The 22,735-nt window shown below is 46.6% G+C and overlaps 3 protein-coding genes across 3 annotated transcripts; all 3 read right to left on the reverse strand.

Annotated features, from left to right (window-relative positions):
- Positions 1-406: 406 nt before the first annotated feature.
- Positions 407-3,401, reverse strand: LOC120651023 (extensin-like). The gene is made up of 4 exons (XM_039928351.1): positions 3,139-3,401; positions 2,929-3,031; positions 895-2,416; positions 407-799 (listed from the first exon to the last, which is right to left on the reverse strand). Exon 3 carries the CDS (start codon positions 2,323-2,325, stop codon positions 1,753-1,755), a length of 573 nt encoding a protein of 190 aa, XP_039784285.1. The 5' UTR covers positions 2,326-2,416; positions 2,929-3,031; positions 3,139-3,401; the 3' UTR covers positions 407-799; positions 895-1,752.
- A 1,477-nt stretch (positions 3,402-4,878) lies between these two features.
- On the reverse strand, positions 4,879-5,778 carry LOC120648640. Its single transcript, XM_039925359.1, has 2 exons — positions 5,373-5,778; positions 4,879-5,299 (listed from the first exon to the last, which is right to left on the reverse strand). Exons 1-2 carry the CDS (start codon positions 5,681-5,683, stop codon positions 5,083-5,085), a joined length of 528 nt encoding a protein of 175 aa, XP_039781293.1. The 5' UTR covers positions 5,684-5,778; the 3' UTR covers positions 4,879-5,082.
- A 36-nt stretch (positions 5,779-5,814) lies between these two features.
- Positions 5,815-7,102, reverse strand: LOC120647895. The gene is made up of 2 exons (XM_039924706.1): positions 6,281-7,102; positions 5,815-6,198 (listed from the first exon to the last, which is right to left on the reverse strand). Exon 1 carries the CDS (start codon positions 7,100-7,102, stop codon positions 6,323-6,325), a length of 780 nt encoding a protein of 259 aa, XP_039780640.1. The 3' UTR covers positions 5,815-6,198; positions 6,281-6,322.
- Between the last annotated feature and the right edge of the window lie 15,633 nt (positions 7,103-22,735).

The following is a 22,735-nucleotide window of genomic DNA, read 5'->3' on the forward strand; positions in this document are numbered from 1 at the left end:
CACCAATGCTCAGTTTACTAGACGTGGAACTGAAAACAACACCTCACGGGTGTTTTTGAACCGCAGTAACAAACACCTTCTGATAAATTTAATAACAAAATATACTTGATATAATTTGCCTCAGAGCAACAGAATTTCTAGTTCCAACCAGGGTTAACCATTTCGTTTTCCGGTCAAATCCCGGTGTTTAGCGGAAACGGAATTCCGTTCCGAAATTTCGGTAAATTTCGGCGAATTTCGTTGAATTTCGATCGAAATTTGTTAAATTTTGAATTTGAAAACGAAATATACCAAAAAATACCGAAATTTCGGATCCCGGTAACTAGCGGAAACGAAAAATTTTCCGAAATTTCGGCGAAATTTCGCCGAAATTGTTAACCCTGGTTCCAACATGATGAACTAGTCATCAGCAAAGAACCGCTATCACATAAACTAACACAAAACACAAGTATATGTTGACAACACCATAACATGAGACAATCAACCAAACTCGGCATTTCAGACAACTGATAGTCTAGATCCAGCAACTACTAGTTCTAACATGATGAACTAGTTCTTGGCACAGAACCATTATCACATAAACTAACACAAAACATAAGTATCTGCAGATAACACCAAAACATGAGACAACCAACCAAACTTGGCATTTCAGATAACTAATAGTCTAGATCCAGCAAATACTGCTTCTTCACTGCTAGTGCTAAACCTACAAGGCTCTCCAGAGCATGCATGCGACACTAGCAGGAACTAGGGCATTATGTAACAGCGGAACAGGGTAGAACATTGCACACAACCAAACCTGCATCAGGACACCAGTTAAACATCAGTATCAAACAGTGGTACCAGTATCCTCTATTTCTCCTAGAGAAATGCAAAACATAAGTGTGCAATTACCTCATCAGGTGTTGTATGCAGTGCAGGGCTTCAGAGTCTAACTTTCCCTCAGGATCATTCGAGGCTTCAAGAAAATCAGAACTCCTAAAGTGGTCCATGAACTTATAGTGGGAATGAATGAGCATGCGGCTAACTGAAGGATTGATGTTGGATGCAATGCAGGGACGACTAGGTGAGCCTACGATGTATGAAGATGCATGGTATGCCAGATACGCAACAGGAATGCATAGGGAAGTTAGTATTGGAATAGGAGGAAGGGAGAACAAGGGCTTCATGCATCTTCCACCCAGCTTCTTCCTTATAAAAAAAACAGAAGAGCTGGTGAGGAGATAGTGTTCTTTGCAGAGCACCAGGAAGCCAGGATAGTTAAGAGTGGAATGAGTTGGCTAAAGGATAGAAGGAAACAAGCATGCAAGGACATGCAGGATGCACTAAATGCAGGTATACCCTACAAATATTTGACATCTGATTAGGATGTATGCCATTCTCCCATGCACGAACTAACTGCAGCAGAAGACACTGCTACTTTGGCAGACTGCCACTGTCAGTTCAGAACATATACTGTGGATGCAAACAATGCAGAGGGCTCAAATTCTATAACTAAGAAATGAAGGAAGCATTTAAGTGAATACTATCAACTGCCGTCCACCCCATCCTTATTAATCTAGAATCCACCTCCATAACACCCAATACGGCAGTGTCACTTTCAGCTATCCTAGGAAGTCGGAACTACACCACCATGATACTGACCATATCTTACAACCACCAGGTATCTCTATACACTACTATGCAGGTAGAAAAGATGTCAGTGGAAGATAACCTATGTACACAGGAACCACCCTTCCATCCTCCCAGTATTCAATGATCTGTGATATCCAACTGGAGAATCCTCCTCAGATTCTCTGTTGCTATAGCAGTAGCAGTTTCATTGTCATTGAAGAAATCATACCCTGATCCCCCAACCGGGGATGAAGGAGCTGATTTAGCATGCAGTCTGACCTCCACATCATCAGAGCGCTCAACAGGTGGTAGCTCAAGAGAGATGCTGCGCTTCTGGCGGAGGGAGAACTTGGGGATGGGCAGTGAACTGGGAGGTGGAGAGTTGGAGAACGCCGGGCCCGCCCACAGCTCAGATCGGGACGGAGATGTGGAGGGGCTTAAGGAAATGGGTCGAGTGCGCTTGCCACCATGACGAGGCAGCTGCTGCTGCTTAGGTGCCTTGGGCTCTGGGGATGAGTAGGTGCGGGCAGGTGAGGGTGGTGGGGAAGGGAGGACACTCATGCAGCCACCAGAGTAGAACGACCGGCAGTTCATTCCACGGAAGCTACGAGATGGTGGTGGTGAAGTGAAGTGTGGTCCTGATGGCTTGCTACGGGGACCAGGGTGGCGGTGATGGTTGTGCTGCTCTGGTATAACCACAAGAGCCTCCATGTCAGGCTATGCTTGCGACGATGATGCTTCGGTGAAGTGGTGACTCTCCAATACACCTGAGGCAGCTTGCAGCAGCCGATCACCCAGAGTCCTAATGAAAAAAAAAGCACGAGGGGATCAGAAGTTGCACTTTTAATCATATGGTCAGTATATACTACCACAGCTCAACAGTACAGAGTTGTACTTTTACCATCAGAAAAAAAGTTGTACTTTTAATCATATTGTCATTATATACTACCACAGCTAAACAAGAACACCATTGATCAACAGCATAAGGTAGCGCGCATGTGAGGTCGGTGAAACCCTGTTGTGATTCAGAGTTCTAAAATATGGGAACTAAAAGGCATATAAACACAAACAAGTATAAAAAATGAATACCCTGGCTATAACTATCGGCAAGACAAGAGCCCAGCAAGAACAGATGGTGAAGTGACACTATTTCTGACATTACACTGCGCGCTTATGAGAAATCTCACTGTAGTTCGGAGTAAGTAAAGAACAGCGCGCAGTGTATATGAAAGTTACGGTTTTGATGACCGAGTAAACAAACCGAGAAGGTAATCAAAAAAGGGGAAGAGAAGAAAAAAGTTTCGGGGTGTATACCTTCCAGATCTATAGCCGAGGAGCCGAACGGAGCCAGCACAGAGGGCGTCGTCTCCTCCACGCTAATCCCGTCCGTGGCAATGTAGATCCGGCAGCGAACACACTGCACGCGCGCACATCACAACCAGTTCAGGAAACGAAAACCCCCCAAACACCACCACCGGAGCCGAGACGCCCATCAGCTACGCGGACCCCCGAAGCCCAACCAACCTGCTTCTGAGAGCGGACCACCACCAGATCTGCGCCGGCAAATCTCTCCACTTCCGGCGCCGTAAATCCCGGGGAAAACCACCGTCCCGAGCGCGAGGAGGCGGCGCGTCGATCCACGGGACCCGAAGCCGGATCAGGGGGCAGCCGACGGGGAGGAAATTCGCGGAAAGGCGGGGGCTTTGGAGTTGGGCGACCAGCGAGAGCCCGGAGGGGGGAGCGGAGTGGGGGGTGGGCAGGTAGTAGGAGAAGGACGGCACGAAGCGGCGACGGACGGCGACGGACCCGAGACGGGGTTTCGCAACGGCAGTTGAGAGAAATCCGTTTTGCGTCCGGGCGGTGCCGGTTGGGGTAACCCCGTACCCGGCGGCGGGGCGATTCCACTTGTGAACTGCCCACAAAGAAAAAAGGGTTAATTGCAATGATGCCGTTACAATTCTACAACTTCTCTGATGTACCGTTATAATTCTGCAACTTCTCTGATGTACCATTACAATTCAGCTATTTGCAACCGTGCCATTACAATTCGCTCTCTACCTGCCTCATGCCATTTTCTGCGGCCGCGGCGACGTCGGGCCCACCTGCAAGCCGGCGTACCCATACGATTCTTCCGTATGGACGCCTTTGCCCCTCCCCAACTCGAATAGAGCCCGAGCCGAGCCGAGGGTGTCTCGCCCGTCCCCACACCCAGCTCGCATCCCCTTTTCTTCCCCGCCGTCGCCATCGCCGTCGCCGTCGAGCTCCCCACGTGCTCCTCCTGCGCCGGTTTGAAGCCATCGATGAGGGGCAACGGGATCTCCATTAGGGCGTCGTCAGGGTCGACCTCGGCCGGTGTCGTCAGTAAGGGGAATCATGTTCGCCTGGAAAATTGTCCTTTCTGCCGTTGCCGCCTGATCTGTATCCGGAGCAAGCAATCGGACACCTACAACGAGCTGTTCTACAAGTGCCCGAACAACGTGAAGGTTAGTTTGCTTCGATTTTGTTGCGTCTGTGCCGATTTTGGTGAATCGTGACAATGCTAGGGTTTGGGTACTGTGGCAGGGGGATCCCACAAACCTGTGGATTCATACGGTCGGAGCTTCAGTACGAGATCTACTTGCGCAAGCTGGATGCACAAAGGGCACGGTGGAAGCGTGATTGTGGTGAAGTTGAGGCTGCTGCGGCTGCTGCTGAAGAGAGCAAAGATGGTGAAGAGATAGATGGCCAATCTGGCGAGGTGAATGCCCAGATTGAACAGATGAAGCTTCAAATTGACAGTGCTCTGGGAGAGATTGCGAAGCTGCAGATGCAGATGGGTGAACTGAAGACAAGCATCATGGGAGCTTTAGTGGTACCTGTTGTATGTGTTTGTGTTGGCATTGTGCTTGTGCTGACAATGTTGTGGAAGTGATTCCACTGTCATTGTTAGCTAGAAGTGATGGTAGTGTAGTTAGTCAGCCTTAGATGGTAGTGCAGTTAGTCAGGTTTTAGTGTAGTTGTGTCTCGGTGAAGCACCTCATTTTGCAGGTTTGAGTGTGTGCCCTCCTTTTGCTCACTTTGCTGGGACATTTGTGACATGCCATAACAATTTGTGAAGCTGAATGTCATAACTTATTGTGGTGCTGAAATGAAATGGATGACTTATCTACCTATCTGAATTCTGTCATGGCACATTTGAATTCTGTCATAACTTATTTTGGTGCTCAAATAAAATGGATGGATGGAAACATGGTGAAATATTCTGCCATAACAGGCTGATCTACATAACAGGTTCAATAGCCATATCAGGCTGACCATACAAGACAGGTTCTACAGCCATATCAGACTGACCATACAAGACAGGTTCAACAGCCATATCAGGCTGACCATACAAGATAGGTTTCACAACTGAAGCTACATAGCAGATTCACAGCTGGAGCATTACAAAAGCTAGACAGTTTACAAAAGCCAGATGCACAGCTGAAACATTCAAGATCCTCCAGCTGACATGTTCAACCAAGCTTTCAGGCTCCTAACAACACTTGGGACTGGAGTAGCTTCAGCTTGCTTCTGTTTTTTCTTGGCTGGGGTCTTCTTCTTCTTGGGGGTCTTCTTCTTCTTTGGTGTCTTCTTCCTTTTTGGAGACTTCTTCTTCTTGGGTGGCTGCTGTGATGGTCCAGCAGTGTCTTCAGTAAGTTGCCTTTTTCTACATTCCAAAGAATTGCAACGTGAGTGATAGGCCCAGAAACAAAATAAAACTGAAAAGGACAGATTACTACCTCTTCTTTGGAGTTGCTGTTTCTCCATCTTCTCCAACCACAGGCATCTGGCAAGTCTTGGTGAAGTGCCCAAAGTCTTTGCACCTGCTGCATCTGACCTTCTTTTTTGTTGCCTTCTTCTCTAGACAACCCCTAATCCTCTGTTTTCTTGGCCTTTCTGCTGATCTTCCCAATAGAGGAGGGTACACCTTAAAGCCAAGATCCACAGTTGGCCATTGAGATGTGTCAGGCATTGCTTCCACTCTTCCTTCATATGCAGCCCTGAACTTAGCAACTGAATAATACTGATGCACATAGTCCCCAATATTCATCCCTCTGTTGGACAAAATCCATGCCAAGGCATGTCTACATGGTTTGCCAGTTAGTTGCCACTCTCTACATGAACACTTGTGGTTTGCCAAGTCCACAGAGTGTCTACACCTATATATGGTCTACACCCTGCTAAGAACCCATCTACACATGGCTTCAATGCTACAAAAATCCTCTTGAAGCGCATCTTCTTATTTTTCCTCTCTAAATCAATCTCAATCAGACTACCAGGTGAACTGACCTCCATCTATGCTTTCCAATTGAACAATAACTGAAAACTCTCTTCATATTTACCATGAACTTGCTCTAGTGCAAGTTTCAAACCAGACCAAGCCTTTGAATACTTCAACTTGATGCCATAATCCCCCTCTACTTTTTCTTTGGCATCCTTTGCACCCTTCCCAGGATTCTTCTTCACCCAGTCAGACAGTCTGTCAGCAACCCACCCTTGTGTAGTCATTTTGCTTTCCCTCAGTTTGGTAGTAGGGCAATTGTGCTCAGCAGGAAGGACTTTTATCTGCACAACATTAGTTAATGGGTTAGTCAATTATCAGCAAACACTACAACCAAGAGCAACAGTCTTAACAAAGCATATTTACCTCAGTTGTCTTGGTACCATTAACTCTAGAAGCATGTATTCTTCATGGACATCTTGTATGGGCACACTTGGCAATGAACCTGGTCTTATCTGTCTTCATGTTAGTGAACTCAAAGCCCCTCTTCACTGCATAATGCCTGACTGCTTTTCTGAATGTCACAATATCAGGAAATAATGAACCCTTCTCAATATTTGGGTGGTCAGGATCATGTATCACATTGAACTCCTGGGGATCTGCATCATTTACCTCTACCTCAACTGGTCCTCCACCTCCTTCACCTCTTTTCCCTCCTTCACCTCCTTCAGCTCCTTCCTCTCCTTCAGCACCAGGGATATTTTCATGAGATTCAGTTTGTTGTGCATGAGATTCAGGCTCTGATGCTGCTGCAGTTGATGGTGGCACAGGCATATAGATGTGCTCATCATCCGCACCAACATATTCCTCCTCATTATCAAATAAGTCAGTGAAGAGAACATCTGCCTCCTTAGCTGCAGGCTCTTCTGAATCTGCCACTTTGGATGCAGACACTCCAGTTGGGTTAGCAGGCACCTCATCAGTAGGTGGCACCACACACAAAGGCTCTAACTCATCAGTTAGCACAACCTCTGAAATTTTGGTATTATCTAGGATAGCTACAACCACATGGCAACACATCTCTGACTCATACATCTCAAACATTTGATGCAATTGAAATTCTTCAGTTAACCTAATGTCCTCACCCAACCTCTTGTGATAGAACCAGACTATGGCAGACTGGGTTGGTGCCCATTTCACTTCATTTTGTAGACTTGTCATCAACAATTCAAGCGAAAACGAGCCCATCTCCACATCCCACTTAATCACCCGACCCTTAGAGTAAACTTTCCTACCCATCGGATCCACTGTGAGGAGCCCTTCCACCAGAATCTCTAACGAGAACAAATCAACCCTATACAGACGAAGCAAATCAACATGACCTACGATTCCACACGTCCTCAAGTCAGATGCGGGGAGATTTTGGTGTACCTGGACTCCACACCGTCGACCTCCATCTCCGCCGCCCCCGTTGGGGGGGGGGGGGGTCCATGGAAGGGGAACTCACCATCCGCTTCAGGCCCCCTTCATTGGCACTCCCTTCGTGACTTCCTCTCCCGCCGTCACCTGCAGGTCGCCGCCGCCGGCCAGTCGCCTCCTCAGCTTCTAGGGTTAGGGTTCGTCGGGAGGGGGAACGTGAGGTGAGCGAGTGAGAGCCAGGGAGTGAGAGTGACGGAGTCAACGGGCTCTATCCGAGTCGGGGAGGGGCAAAGGCGTCCATACGGAAGAATCGTATGGGTACGCCGGCCTGCAGGTGGGCCCGACGTCGCCGCGGCTGCAGAAAATGGCATGAGGCAGGTAGAGAGCGAATTGTAATGGCACGGTTGCAAATAGCTGAATTGTAATGGTACATCAGAGAAGTCGCAGAATTGTAATGGCATCATTCCAATTAACCCAAGAAAAAAAGACAGGAATGAAGGGATAATCTTTGAACCGAATAAAACACAAGGAATGTGCCACCTAGTATATGGGACTGCATTCTTTTCTTGTTCAAGTCATGCTTGCACCAGCCGACCCTAAAAAAAAAGACCCTAAAAAATGCTTGCACCAGGAGCAGAATCTCCCACACAGTATATCTATTTTGTGCTATAAATTTTTAGTGCCGCACGTATTGAAAAAATTATTGATCATCAAATTCATTAATCATTATTGGACCACTCATTCACTCACTCTGATGACAAGTTCGAGAGAGAGAAATCACTTTGCATAGCGAATGATGGAATCATGTAGTAACTTTCTCATTTTCCATCGAATCGCAATTTGCAAAACATTATAAAATATTTCTTACCACATGCTCACATCATAATAATCATCGAAAACAGAACAATAACTGTAGTTATAAAAGAAAGAAATTCATAGTGACGCATAAGCAAAACTTCTACACTAATATTGCAGGCAAGATTATCGTCAACCCTACCGTGCAAGTGAATTCACACTATAATACACAAGAATGAAGTGCAATTAGCGTCCGTGAAAGAAATATTCAAATATTTGTTCACAACACTGTATCTCATCCGCATCATCATAGCCACCTTGTTACTTACATGGATTTGTGCCTTTATCTACAAGATCGTCCAAATTATATCTATTTATTCTCTACGAGACAAACAGAAGGCATTTCTATAGCCTACACGTATCTTACCATCGTACTACTTACAAGTTTTAAGATAATGTTCAAAGGTTCTAATAATAAATAACTCGTACTCGTATAAAAATATGATATACAAGCTAATCGTAGTAGTAGTATTATTTCTCCAAATGGTAGTCGTACTCTTACTCCTATACACCGTGGAGATGGAGGGCTTGGAGCAGCCGGCCGCTCCCCAAACATTCATGGGACGACACGTGCCTCGGAGAGATGGCTCGACGCGGGCCGTCCGATCCGTTGCGGGAGGTCGATCCACACCACTCCTTATTTTTTAGGAAATAGACCCTTCAATTTTTTATGCAAACCCGCCGTACACATTTTTTTCAAACAATCCCCACCGCGCCACCCTCCCAACATCCCCATTCCTCGCCACACCTCCGCCCACCCCACCCCACCCCCACGCCCCCTCCCCTAACCGTAACCCTAGCGTGCCTGAAAGGACCTCGGATGTCGCCTAGAGGGGGGAGTGAATAGGCGTTTCAACAAATTCTATAAATTTCAACACTTAAAACAAACTGTCAGCCACTGACCGGCCAGATCGGTCCCCCAGACCGGTCTGTTCAAATCAACTAGCCGTTATACCCAGACCGGTCAGACCGGTCCCGGTCTGGGCCAGAGAAGCCCAAACCCTGGTTTAAGTGCTCCACTCGGTCCACCAAGTCAACACTTGATAATTCAAGTAGCAGAAAGTTAGTTTTCAGGGGTTTTCTCTCAGGATTCTAACTTGGGGTGACCTATGAGCACTTTTGACCATGTCAATTATTCAATATTGCATCCCTCTTGATAGTACGGCGTACATATACTCAAGATTAAATATAAAACACATTTCAACCACTTGACCCTTGAATTTCTTCAGCTTTGCCATACTTTGATTTTCTTCAACTTTGGAATTCCAACATTGCACATCATTCTTTTGAGCAAATCCATACTTGAGCTAGTGACTTTGAGTTCCAAATTATCTTGCAAAACTATCCTTGAATACTCAAGTCACTCCAATAAGATATTTGATGCATTGCATTGCTTCTCTCAATCAAGACTTGGATATGATACTTCGAACACCCCACAGATACTAGCACTTCACCTTAGCACATGCACACATGGTAAGCCGTCGCTTCACCAAAGCTCGCTTAGTCCCTCGCACTAGTCATCTCGGTTGGTTTCTTCATCACTTACCCTGGCCATGTTGAGCTAAACTTTGCACGTCAATAATGAATTCCATATTTCATTCTTGTATCTTCATTTTTTTGTCTTGTTTTATAAACATGAACCTTTGACCCTTTAAACAAGACATACTTCACTTTGACAAGCCATATTTAGAAATCATCAAATAAATCATGAGCACTCGCTTCTATCTTTTCTTCATAATGTGCTTGTCTTGCTTTGTAACCATGATTTGATAACAATATTTCAAGCATTGCAAGCTTCAAAATATAAGACCAATATGTAGCACATAAGTACATGTCTTCTCTCCTTGTTTAACTCCATGAAGCCTTGCAATGATACTTTCAACAATTTTATATCTCAAATATTCTTCAAATATGTCAAGCCTTGAATAGAAACCATATATTGTTATTGCATGAATACTTGTTTCTCATTTCTCATCACAACATGTTTGACTTTGTTCAATAAGCTCTCTTTTATTTGATTCCTTGATTCATGAGTCAATACATAAATTGATACACAAATAAATCCCTGCTCATGATATCTCAAATAAAGCGTTAGTCCTTTAATCGTGTTGTCATTCAATTCACCAAAACCCATTAGGGGCTTAGATGCACTTTCAATCTCCCTTTTTTTGGTGATTGATGATAACCCTGATTAAAGCTTACAAATGAATCGAATAAAAGTTTTAAATTCTCAAATATAATCATGAGCTCCCCCTAAATATGTGCCTTGAGTTGAATTCATGAAACAAGGCCTCAAATGCCATTTGCACATATTTAAAACAAATAGGAGCTCCCCCTATATCTCAGAATTCATGGGGTGCAAAAAGTGTATGTGTGCCTGCAAAAATACTACACGTGATGCATATGACAAGATAGATCAAATCAAACAAAACAGAAGAATATGGCTTTGTCTGGGGCCGACCGGTCAGACCGGTCCAAGAGACCGGTCAGACCGGTCTGTCCCAGACAGTCGGCCAAAAACACATTTCTTCACCCAAATATATGCATCACACTAACACAAGTCACTTAGATAACATAAATAAGGTTCATTACACACTGTAGCACACATTACAAGTTCTCAAGGCCACAAGCGATAGATAAAGAATTTATTACAGGTTTCAGAGTTACAGAAAATGGGAACCGGACAGACCGGTCCACCAGACCGGTCAGATCGGTCAGACTAAAACTGAAGCTCCAACTCTGAAATCTGCTCCCCTTCTCTCACTTTGAAGCTTTAATCCATATTCTCTCCCCCTTTGTCATCTATCACCATAAAGGGCCTGGGAGAAGAGCTTCAACTCATCTTCTACTGTCCATTGCTGCCACCACTTCCATTGCCACCCGACGGAGATTGTCTATTCCAATCATGAGTGTCTAACCAAAGATTTGAAACCAGATAAGCATTTTCAGGCAGAGCAGTGGCTTCAAGAGAATTCGGACTTATGTCTAGCGAAGAATTAGAGAAAGATGATATAGAGCTAGACATACCAAAATGTGGTGCAAAGAGTGCATCAGATAGACGTGCAGCGGCTAACTCTCCTGCAGAAAGACCATGAGTCGCAGCCTGAGTACCGTGCAACGGTGCCATCATTGAGGAAGAGGCTGATCCAAAGCTACTACTGCCAAATAATGGTGGAGGAGGTGGAGCATAGAATGGTGCAGCTGCTGATGATGCTCCTGGTCCGTAAGAATCTGGCGGTGGAGGCGGAGGAGCATATGAAGAGCCACCAACATCCGGATAGAAGATATGGCCAAATTGCTCAAAGTACCCAGAATCAGCATATCCCTGCATCCTCTCTTCCACAGATGGAATTACAGTTTCTGGTGGTGAGGGAGAGATAGGTGAGCGAGGTGGCTGAATGTTCGTTGCACTATGCATCCTTTTGATTGAGTCTCTCTTTCTTGCTAGCCCTCCATTACCTCTGCTGCTCAACCTCAATGCCCCTTTGACTCTTGCATATCCCCACAAACAAATTTATGAGTTTCTTGATGGGAGAGGATGAGCGGCGCCTGTGACTGTGCTGCCTCAGGGGTGACCGGTCAGACCGGTCCTGGGAACCGGTCAGACCAGCCCTAGTCTGGGCAGTAGGGAAATGCTACTAGTGATGATCTTCTTCTCTAATCTCATTCTCCTCTTGTCCTGGGGCTTCTGGAGATGGTAATCTAGGTGTCCTATTCACAGGTAGCCGCAGAGATTTATGCTTTACATTATTTGGAAATTTTATCCCTGTCACTTTCCAGATCATAAACATAATGTAAGGACTATAGCTGCATATTTTTTGAGAATTTTCGGATACATTCTTGATCTCTTGCCAGATAAAATCCCCCACACTGAACTGAGGTGCCGCTGGTCTCATTGCAGCCGTCAAGTTTCTCTGGAAAAGTGTAACATCAGAGGTGTTTCCATCTCTGGGGGTCAAGGTCTTTCTGAACAGTCTATTCAGCACTCCATAATATGTATATAGGCCTGAAACCTTTCCCCAACTGCCTCTTATGTTCCTAGGATACATAAAATGCATATCCTTTATCTCCAGGACACCCTCATCATGCAGCTTGGGAAGATCAATATCAGTAGCACCAAGGCGAAGTAGAGACACAAATTTTGGGAAGATGATGTGATATTTTTGTTCCTCTGTCATCCAGAACATTACCCTCTCGCTCTCATGGTACCCAAAGAAAACCTTAGCATATAGAACTGAGCAATGATCTCTTTGTTCCAACCATGCTTGAAATCCATAAGGTGTCTAATTCTCTTCTCCTCGCATTCAGCTAGGACTTCATTGAATATGACATTGTTCTTCCTTCTGATGTACTCCTAATCAACAAACTGAGCCTCATGTGTGATTTTAGACTTCTTCATAATGATAGTGGTGTAGAAATCCTGCTAGACTTGACTCTAGAATCTGAGATCCCTGGCAGTCCTCTCCTCAGCATATGGATTCTCTCCCCTAAGCCTCTTCACTGTCTCCGTCATCCCATCACCAAAATAATTTGTCGGTGTTGTGCCATAAGCATATCGGGGCCTGAAAACCACGGGCACAGCCGCTTTGGCTGATTTCTCCTCATTTCCATCATCCTCTTCCTCATCACCTTCATCTTCTTCTTCTTCCTCTTCACTTTCTTCCTGAGCTAGGCCCTTCCCATGCCTCCGCTCAATCCTATATGCCTCATCCTCAACATCATCATCACTACTAGTGCTGTCGTTGCCCACTTCCACAAGGTCATCCGCTGCTGTCCTCTTCTGCCCTTTGGGCCTCAAAATTCTACCACCAGTCACATTTGGATTACTAAATCCACCATCATCAGCATCGGCCATGTGAACATCCGCAGGATCCTGCCGATGCTTGGTTCTCCTCTCATGACCCTCTGTCATCTTGCTGCTTGTCCTGGGTCCAAGAAAAGGTACAATATGTGTATAAGAATACAGGAAATGATTGGCTTTGGATAGAGATTGTTGGGAACAAAATTAAGATAATTGGGTTTATTCTGGGCATACCGGTCAGACCGGTCTGGGAAACCGGTCAGACCGATCACCCCCAGAACAAAGCCAATGGCCTCAATCCAATCTCACAGTAAGATTTTGATCAAGAAAAATTTGCATGAGGTCTAGAACAATCCTAGGATAAGATTTGTTGAGCATTTTGCACAGAACTACGACCTAGGGTTCCACTAGACAGACCGGTCAGACTGGTCGGGCATACCGGTCAGACCGGTCATGCCAGTCCAACCCTAGGTTGTGAGATCTTCCAAAATATCCAACAAAAGTGAATGGCCATCTCGGAACAGGTTCTAGGATGTTGCAGGAGGTGTTCTACCAGAGGGATTTTGAATCTATGGCCTAGATAAGTAGATCGAGACAAAACGAGCCATCAGGTACCTTTTGAATGGGATTTCGAAGGGGAAATCGAAGGACCGGCTTGGGAAAGCAGTTAGGCCGGTGGAGTGATCCAAATCCCCAAAGGAATCGCCTTCTCCTTGGTTGAATCCTCAAGTCATCAATGGGGGCGCCTTGTGCGCGAGGGAGAGAGAGCTGGTGAAAGGGTGTCGGTGGAGGGGTGAATGGGATAAGATTTTTATTGTGTGGCCCATGAGGGAGGGTAAATGGTAACTGCCAGTGTTGACTGGTCAGACCGGTCGGGCAGACCGGTCAGACCGGTCGGCCCTGGCAGTGGAGAAGTGAAGTCTAGAAGCTGTTTTCTCTTAGAGGAAATTTGAGATGAGTCCTAGGCTATGAAACTTGATAGATATTGAAGATAAATCCATTGTTCCAAGTTTTTCTTGATACTTCCAAGAGAATGAGAGAGATAGATTTTAAAATTTTATGAACTTGAGAAAATTGCTCCACTTGTGACTAGCCAACAAGCAATCAAGTATAACAATCGTCACAAGTGGCTCAATTGGGTCACAAAGATCAAAATCCAAATTCTATCTTACACACTCACACTTCCTATCATGCTAGTGGAAATTTTAAAAGAAACTATCCTATGCCACACAAGGCATAAAAATGCACACACTAGCAAGATAGAATGGCCTAGATGTACAAAGGTAAAACATATATTCAAGAAAACATACATTTGTCATTTAGCCAAGAGTCATGTGCAACTTTAAATATTAAATCCAACTTTCCCTATCTTATGATTTTCGATATGATCACCACACAAGAAAGCAAACATGGTTAGTTGCACAAGCCCCTAGTTTCACTTTAGTGATTCTTTTGATGTAGGAAGAATTAGGATCATTAAAGACAAAACCTCACAATATATGCAAAATTCCTCAATTCTTAGTGCACAGGCATGGTTATATGGAAGGCAAGCTCACATGCACCAATTTGGTCAATTAAGTCCAACTCAAGGAATTTAAACTATATTATGGAGAGTAACTATGCAAGAGTTAGTAACAAGCCAAACAACAAACTAGGAGTGTTACCACTTTCTTTTTTGATCATATCATAGCATACTCCAAGTTGAGAGTTTTCTAACTCTTTAGATTGAGACTACAAATTTACTAGAAGAAAGTGTTAGTCCCTAGATGACACAAATTTAAGAATAAGCTCCCCCTCAATTAGTGCTTAAGATTGAATATCTTTAAAAACAAGGCACCTTATCCAATTAAGGACATGAGAAGGCTTATTCACTAATTTGGTCAAGGCACACAGAAATAATATTCAATAATAGAAATTGTGCTTGAGATGCCTACTGTCGCTTTGAATGTTCCCAAAAATATGACAAGGGTGAGAATACACTTCAATATATTCTTGATAAGCAATTTCCTCACCATCACAGCACCATTGAACTGCTCTGGGCCAGACCGATCTGTCAGACCGGTCAGACCGGTCTATCCAGAGACAGTTTTTCTAAGTCCCCAATGCCGAATCATCCGACATGAGACCAGATTATCCGACTTGTTCCAGAGACAAACCGGTAGATGAACCGGATTATCTGACCTAGGATCAGATCATCTGACCCTGTACAGTATCATCTTCAAAAATGTGTTGTTTCCAATATTTTGTCTTGGTGAATCTCATGATATGATCTTTATTTCCTGTATACCCAAGACAAATTCTCTACTAGAGAGACATTAAAAGCATCATATGGCAAATAGGGATTTAACAATAATGGAAATGAACCTAAGTCACTTTCAAATATCTCACAACTACTAAAATTTGGAACACACTTGTTTACTAAGAATTGATAGTGACAAAGGTGTGACAGTTAGCACATGGTACCGAGATGTCATTGGACAAGGAATATTATCAATTTTGCTTTACACTTGGTTGTGTCTTGAGTCTTGTCATTTCTTTCCTCAACCAAGTCTCCAATGCATCTCCATTTCCCTACAAGCTCAGCAAGTACCTTTTGGTACCCAAACTTTGTTGGGTCCGTCCAAGTTAGTTAAGAGATGCTTAGGAACCCAAATAGCCCTTATGCTAGTTCGAGGGGATTTAATCACTCTAATAGCACAAGTACCTGCTTGGTCATTCCTAAGCTTAGTGAAATTATAATGGACAAGACTTGAGGTTTGTGGGTTACCTTTTGGACAATCCTTACCTAGATGCCCCTTTTCTCTACATGTGTAGCAAGTGCGATGTTTTGCTTTTCTTGACTCAACATCATCTTTAGAAATTTGCACTTGCTTCCATTTTGGTATCACAATTGTATCCTTGACTTGCTTGCTGTTGAAGGAGTGAGGTTGGGCTGCCAGGACACCAACCGGTCTGACCGATCTAGGGTGACCGGTCTGGACAGACCTGACCTCACCTTCTAGAATGGGACATGCTGCAATGAGATGACCTTTTTCTTTGCATTTAAAGCATGCCCTTGTTCTTGCACGTTGCTTTTCTTTTCTTGAAGGCTTTGTCTTGTTCTTGGATTGCATGGGACATGTGGACCTCTTTTGTTCCATGTTTGACTTCTTGATTTGTACAAGTCTTTTCCTTTTAGATTGACCTTGTTGAGGAGCAGAGTTAGTGAGGTTTGAACCTGTAACACCCTAAATTAAATTTCAGTATTTATTAATAAATTAATTGACTTTATTTAATTTTCTAAGGTTTATTGTGTTTAGTTGGCATTTAATTTAATTTTGTTTCACAAGTAATTAAAATTTATCATAAGTTTAAATTTTTTTTTTGTTGCATTCATGCTGGTGCATAATTTTATTTGAGTGTGGTTTGAATTCAAATTCAAATTTGAATTCAAACTTTGTTTGAATTAGATTAAGAAATGAGAAGAATAGGAAATAGAAAAAGGAAAACCCAACCCAAAACAACCCGGCCCACTTCCCTCTCCCTTCCCGGGCGGTCCAGCCCACGCGCCTCAGCCCTTCTCCACGCAGGCCCGCAGGCCAGACCCCAGCCCAGCCCGCTCCCCGGCCTGGCTCACCGCGAGCGGCCCAACCGCTCCCCACCCTCTCACCCGCCTGCACCCGGGCCCCGCTCGTCAGTCGCCCGCAGTTCAGCCCGTGCGCGTCGCCCTCCCCCCTCACTGCCCGGCCGGACCCACGGGTCAGGATCATCTCCTTCCCCGGGTCGGGCTCCCCTGTTCCGCGCTCGCCGCGTTTCCTCACTGCCCGTGGCCCCGCTCCGCCGTGCACGCGTCCTAGACCCACTGGTCGGCCATCCAGAGCCCTCCTCCTTCTAGAAGCCCCTCCCTAGGACCGGATCGCGCCCAGCGGTTAGGGCGATCCGCTATCCCCGCGCAGCGCCAATCCCGGCCGCGTATCTCGCTCGCTTTCCGGTTGTGGCACGCACGCCCAAATCCCCGGGCAGGTCCTTTAAACGCACCCCACGGCCCCCCTGCCCTCCACCTTCCTTCCCACACCGTCCCGAGCCCAAGAACCACCAGCGCCGCCGCATCTCTCCGCCAGGACCGTCGCCGCCGGTAAGTGCCTTTGCCGTCGATTACCCTCACCCCGGTGCTGATTCCGCCCCCTGACCCCTTGCGCTACTTCGCAGCACCACCCAGCGTCAATTCGTGGGGATCAGGAGTCCGAAGGAGTGCCCCACCACCCGGACCGAGGAGCTCCGCCTGCGATCGCCGCCGAACTTCGACGCTAACGACCCTGCGCCGCTTCCAACCCGATCCCGACCCGCTGTAAGCACCCCAGTGCATCTCTCGCTATTTTGCGCTAAGTATCCCAGCACGTAGGCCGTTCACGGCATTGGAACACCGCACGGCCGGCGCTCCGCCGCCGCGCAGCCGCGATCCGCCGTGGCGGGCACCCCGCCGCGCAGCGCAGCCCCGCGCAGGCCTTGCCTACACTTGCTCTTGCACTGCGCACGCGGCCACAGCCTTTTGCCCCCGTCCTCGAGCCCAGAGCACCGCACGAACGCGCACGCCGGCGAGTCATGCCGTGCAGACCCGCCGCCGCCCTTGCGCTCGCCACCTAACGCCTCGGAGAGCCCCTCTGTAACCCTAGGTGGGCTACGCATGTTGCGCCGAACCCGCCTGACCCAAGCACGGGTCGATTTGACCCCCGGAGCATTGTTTTCAACGAACTCCGGTGAGATTTGACTTAGCGCCGCCGCGGGAACTCGCCCTCCGGCGACCAGCGCCGCTGATCTCCCGCCCAGACGCATCGTCACCATTCAATCCAGATCGAACGGCCTAAAACAGGTCTACCCCAAGTCAACTTAACCAGATAACGGTCAGCCCTGGCATTTTTGCTTAAGAGCCCCTGCTCTTTACTCGAATCAACCCGCAGTCCACCTTTAGTTAAAAGAAATTACAGTTTGGTCCAAATATTAGCACGCAGCCCCCTGAGCTTCCTAGAATTTGAACCCGCAGTCCAGACCTGTCCTTTTTGCGAGTTAGACCCTGAAGCTTTGGTTTAATTACGTTTTAGTCCTCGGTTTTAGCAGAAAAGCCCCTGGAACCCTGTTTTTATTACAAATAAGCCCCTAGGACTTGTTTTTGGCCTAGTTTACGCGTTTTAGCTCCGTTTTTAGCGTTCTTTATATCCACGCGATCGTTGTAACGCGTAGAATAGTTCTAGAGTAGTTTTGTGCGCTGTTTTCATGTATTGTTGTTCTGTTTCTTAGTTTTTGTTAATGTTTGCCTGTATGCTTATTTGTGCATTGTTTTGGCCATGTGTTCGTGAGTAGACGCTGATCCATCTGAGGAGCCTCAGTACCAGTACCCGGAGCAGCCGTCTTCGGATCAGTTTGAGCAGCAGCAGGAGCAGTACGAGGAAGGCAAGTATAACATGAACAACCTATCACTTTAATTACAATTTCATACTGCATTTTAATACTGTACGCCTTTAAGGATTTCCTAGCCAGTTTATATCCTTTAAATATACCTTTGGGTTGCATTTTGGTTAGTTGTGCTAGGTTGCTGCGCTATAACACACTTTGGTCCTTTTTAATTAAATTGATTAATGGTTTACTTGAACTTAATTCTGAGAGTGGCACTCTGTGTGGCTTGAGTGGCTCACTTCTCGTTAAAAGATGTTTTTTTTAGAAACATGGTTTAGGGGGCCAGCACGGTGCTTACTGCCTGGTTGGCCACTCTCCATAAGGACCGGTTCATAGAGCGACAACCTGGGACAACAGCGCTACCACAAGGCTAGAATGGGATAGACTTGGCGTAATAACTAGATCTTTTTGGTTTGGAGTAACTTACCTGCGGGGCAAGAGTAGTAAGCTTCAATGGTCCCTGCTCCTCCGGCTTGGTCTGTGCTTGGATTGCGCTCCTGTGCTTGTACCCCCGGAGGTGGGCCCCATCGTCGCCGACCTAACTCTCGCGGTTACGCCTTACCAACGAGATTCTTTTTAAAGGCCTCGTAGTGAGTCGCTGGCCATCTCACCTAAGGAAGTGTGATGAACAACTGGCGTAGCTCACGACTTGTGGGTAAAGATGTGCAACCTCTGCAGAGTGTAAAAACTGGTATACTAGCCGTGCTCACGGTTATGAGCGGCCCAGATCCTCCTTTTGATTAGTGAAGTTATCTCCTTCCGACGAGGGAGGTGCTTCTCGGGGTTTACCTTGGTGGCTTGGTTTGGGTTTGGTTTCTCATTAGTGATATGATTAAACTTGATTAATTACTATGTAACTGGGTTAATGGTAATTCATCAACTCGTAGTAAATAGTTTTAATAAAATTTTGCCAGCACTTAAAAGCTAATGCAGTTGAGTCAGCCAGCCTAGAGCCTCATAGTTTGTGTTATACTTGTTGAGTACAAGTTGTGTACTCACTCTTGCCTCTTCTCTACTTTTTCCTCTTGGCTACGCTACTGCTGCTCAGTTCCTGCCGACACGAGGGAGTTCGTCCAGCGCTACCAGGACTACGAGGACTTCTAGGTGCTTCGTCTCCCAGTCGACGTCCCTGTGGCGCCCTGCTTCAGCTTCGGAGAGCTTTATCGTATTTTGTATTTCGCTTCCGCTGTATCAGACATTTTCGTCATTATTGTAATAAATAACATTCGTATTCGCTTTATTATATCTTTTTACGTGATATGTGCTATGATATACTGTTCATTCTGTTGTATATACGTGTGACTTGATCCTGGCACGTATATGATTGCTCGGTTTATGTTCTTATATAAACCGGGTGTTACAGAGTGGTATCAGAGCCATATCGACTGTAGGACGAAGCCTAGATAGAACTGGTCGAGTTTTAGGACTTTTTCTCTCCAATCCTTGCCTGCTGAAATTATTTTACTATTATACCCCTTGACTTCTTTGACTTTTTACCCGTCTTGCCTTGATTTCTCCCTCTGAAGAATAGTTTCGTAGATTTTGGCCTGAATCAGTCATCTGACCACCATGAGTTAGCTAGGTGACCTATTTAATAATAATACGATAGCACGTTCTGCGACGCGTTGTGTTAGTCGAGTCTTTTGCTAAACTCGGCTAAGTTGTGAAAATTGTCTGCTTGTTATTATGCTTCATGGTTGATTTGGATTTTTGACTGATTGCATAGCTTAGTAGCTTAAATTTGTTTAAAGAAAATCACTCGGATGTTAAAGTTAACTAATTAATAAAATGAGTTAGATCGTTGGGGGTAAAACAGTCAACTCTATCCTGTCTACTTTATCATGGCTGAGTCTTTTTCCGCAAAGAGTTATCATATCCATCTGAACTTATTCCTACAATATCCTTACTCGTGAAATCTTTTGTTCCAATCAGATGGTGAACACCAGGAGCACCGGTTCAGGTTCTGGCCAGCAGCAGGGTCAGAACAACCAGGGTACTGGGATCCCGATGCCTCCACCTTTGACTCCGGAGCAGTACTTCCAGCTCCAGATGCAGATGATGGCTACCCTGAACAACACCGTTCAGGCTCTCCAGCACGCTCACACTCAGCCTCCGCCTCCTCCACCGCCGCAGCCTCGCGACAGGCGTGCTGAGTTCCTGAGGGGTCACCCGCCGACGTTCTCTCACACGTCCGACCCTCTTCAGGCTGACGACTGGCTCCGTGCAGTGGAGCGTCAGCTGGACATCGCCCAGTGCGATGATCGTGAGCGCGTCTTGTACGCAGCAGGACAGCTGCGAGGGGCAGCTTTGGACTGGTGGGAGTCCCACCCAGTTCACGACCGCGAGGCTCTCACCTGGCTCCAGTTCAGGGAGCGCTTTCGCAGCCACAACGTCCCCGCGGGCGTTATGAAGATGAAGCAGAAGGAGTTCCTTGCACTGAAGCAGGTAATCTTAAGTATAATCATTCAGCGTTTTCTTTTGAGCTAATGCCCCCTTGTTCTAATCCTTATGAATCTTGAGTTAATCTTCCGATATCTATCTGTCTTTGTGAATTCAGGGGACTATGTCGGTCACGGAGTATCGTGATCGCTTTCTTCAGCTGGCACGCTACGCCCCTGCCGAGGTTGCGGATGACCGCAAGAAGCAGGAGCACTTCATGGAGGGTCTTGAGGACTACCTCCAGTACGCGCTGCTCAACCTCCGCTTCGACGACTTCAACCATCTGGTTGACAGTGCGCTCAACACTGAGCGTAAGCACTTGGAGATGGAGGACAAGAAGAGGAAGGTTGTCCCCGTTGCTTCCGGCAGCAACACTCGTCCTCGACTCCAGCAGCCCCAGCCGTACCAGCAGCAGTACCGGCCTCCTCAGCAGTACCAGCAGAGGCCACCGCAGCAGTACCCGCCTCGACAGCAGCAGGCAGGTCAGGGCCCGAGGTTACCGGCACCTCCGGCTCGTGCTCCACCAGCTCCGCCAGCACCGCAGGCTCCACGTCCGGCAGCTCCTACCGGACAGCAGGCTCAGGGACCTCTTCGCACCTGCTTTCACTGCGGCCAGCCGGGGCACTACGCCAACGCTTGCCCCCGGAAGGCGCAGGCGGGACAGCAGGGACGCCCAGCTCAGCCCAGGGCGCCAGCACAGGGCAGGGTGAACCACGTGACGGCCGAGTCAGCGGCCGAGGCTCCCAACGTGGTTATTGGTACGTTCATGGTTAATTCATATCCAGCTACAGTGCTTTTTGATACTGGTGCTACGCATTCCTTCATTACTCAGTCTTTTGTCGAGCATCATGGTATTCATACTAGCACATTAAAGAGGTGCCTGTTAGTATCTTCACCGGGAGGACAGTTGAGGTCTCATACTTACTGCCCGAGAGTCAGTGTTTCTCTGAGGGGAGTAGAGTTCTGTACTGATCTGATGGTGCTAGACACCAAGGGCATTGATGTCATTCTGGGAATGGAGACTCTGGCCAAATGGGGAGTTCGGATAGATTGTGCTCAGAGGACAGTCTTGCTATCAGCTTCCAGTGGCCAAGAGGTTGTTATCAGTGCAGTAGAGCCTTCTGGATTTCTTCATCAGATGGAGGCTAGACCCACGGACGGTATTCGCGTGGTGTCTGAATTCCCGGATGTCTTTCCGGATGATCTGCCAGGTATGCCGCCTGAACGCGCCATTGAGTTTTGTATTGATCTCTTGCCTGGCACAGCTCCTATTGCAAAGCGGCCCTACCGTATGGCGCCTATAGAGCATGAAGAGGTCAAGAAAACTATTGATGAGTTGCTAGCCAAGGGCTATATCCGTCGCAGCTTCTCTCCTTGGGCTTTTCCATTGTTGCTGGTAGATAAGAAGGATGGCTCGAAGAGGATGTGTGTGGATTATCGTGAGCTGAATGCAGTCACTATCAAGAACAAGCATCCACTGCCCCGTATTGAGGATCTCTTCGATTTGCTTCGAGGTGCTCGGATATTCTCGAAGATTGATCTTCGTTCGGGTTACTTTCAGCTGAGGATCCGTCCTGGGGATATTCCGAAGACGGCATTCACCTGCAAGTACGGGCTATATGAGTATACAGTCATGTCCTTCGGCTTGACTAATGCCCCGGCTTTCTTCATGCATCTGATGAACATGGTCTTCATGGATTATCTGGATGTCTTCGTGGTGATTTTCATTGATGATATTCTGATCTTCTCCAAGACAGAAGAAGAGCATGAGGAGCATTTGAGACTCGTATTGCAGAGGTTGAGAGAGCATCAGCTGTATGCCAAGTTCAGCAAGTGCGAGTTCTGGATTGACGAGGTTCCATTCCTCGGTCATGTCATCTCTCAGGGAGGCATTGCTGTTGATCCGAGTAAGGTGAAGGATGTGCTCGAGTGGGAGA

This window comes from Panicum virgatum, chromosome 9K (assembly GCF_016808335.1).
Source record: "Panicum virgatum strain AP13 chromosome 9K, P.virgatum_v5, whole genome shotgun sequence".
Taxonomy (NCBI): domain Eukaryota; kingdom Viridiplantae; phylum Streptophyta; class Magnoliopsida; order Poales; family Poaceae; genus Panicum; species Panicum virgatum.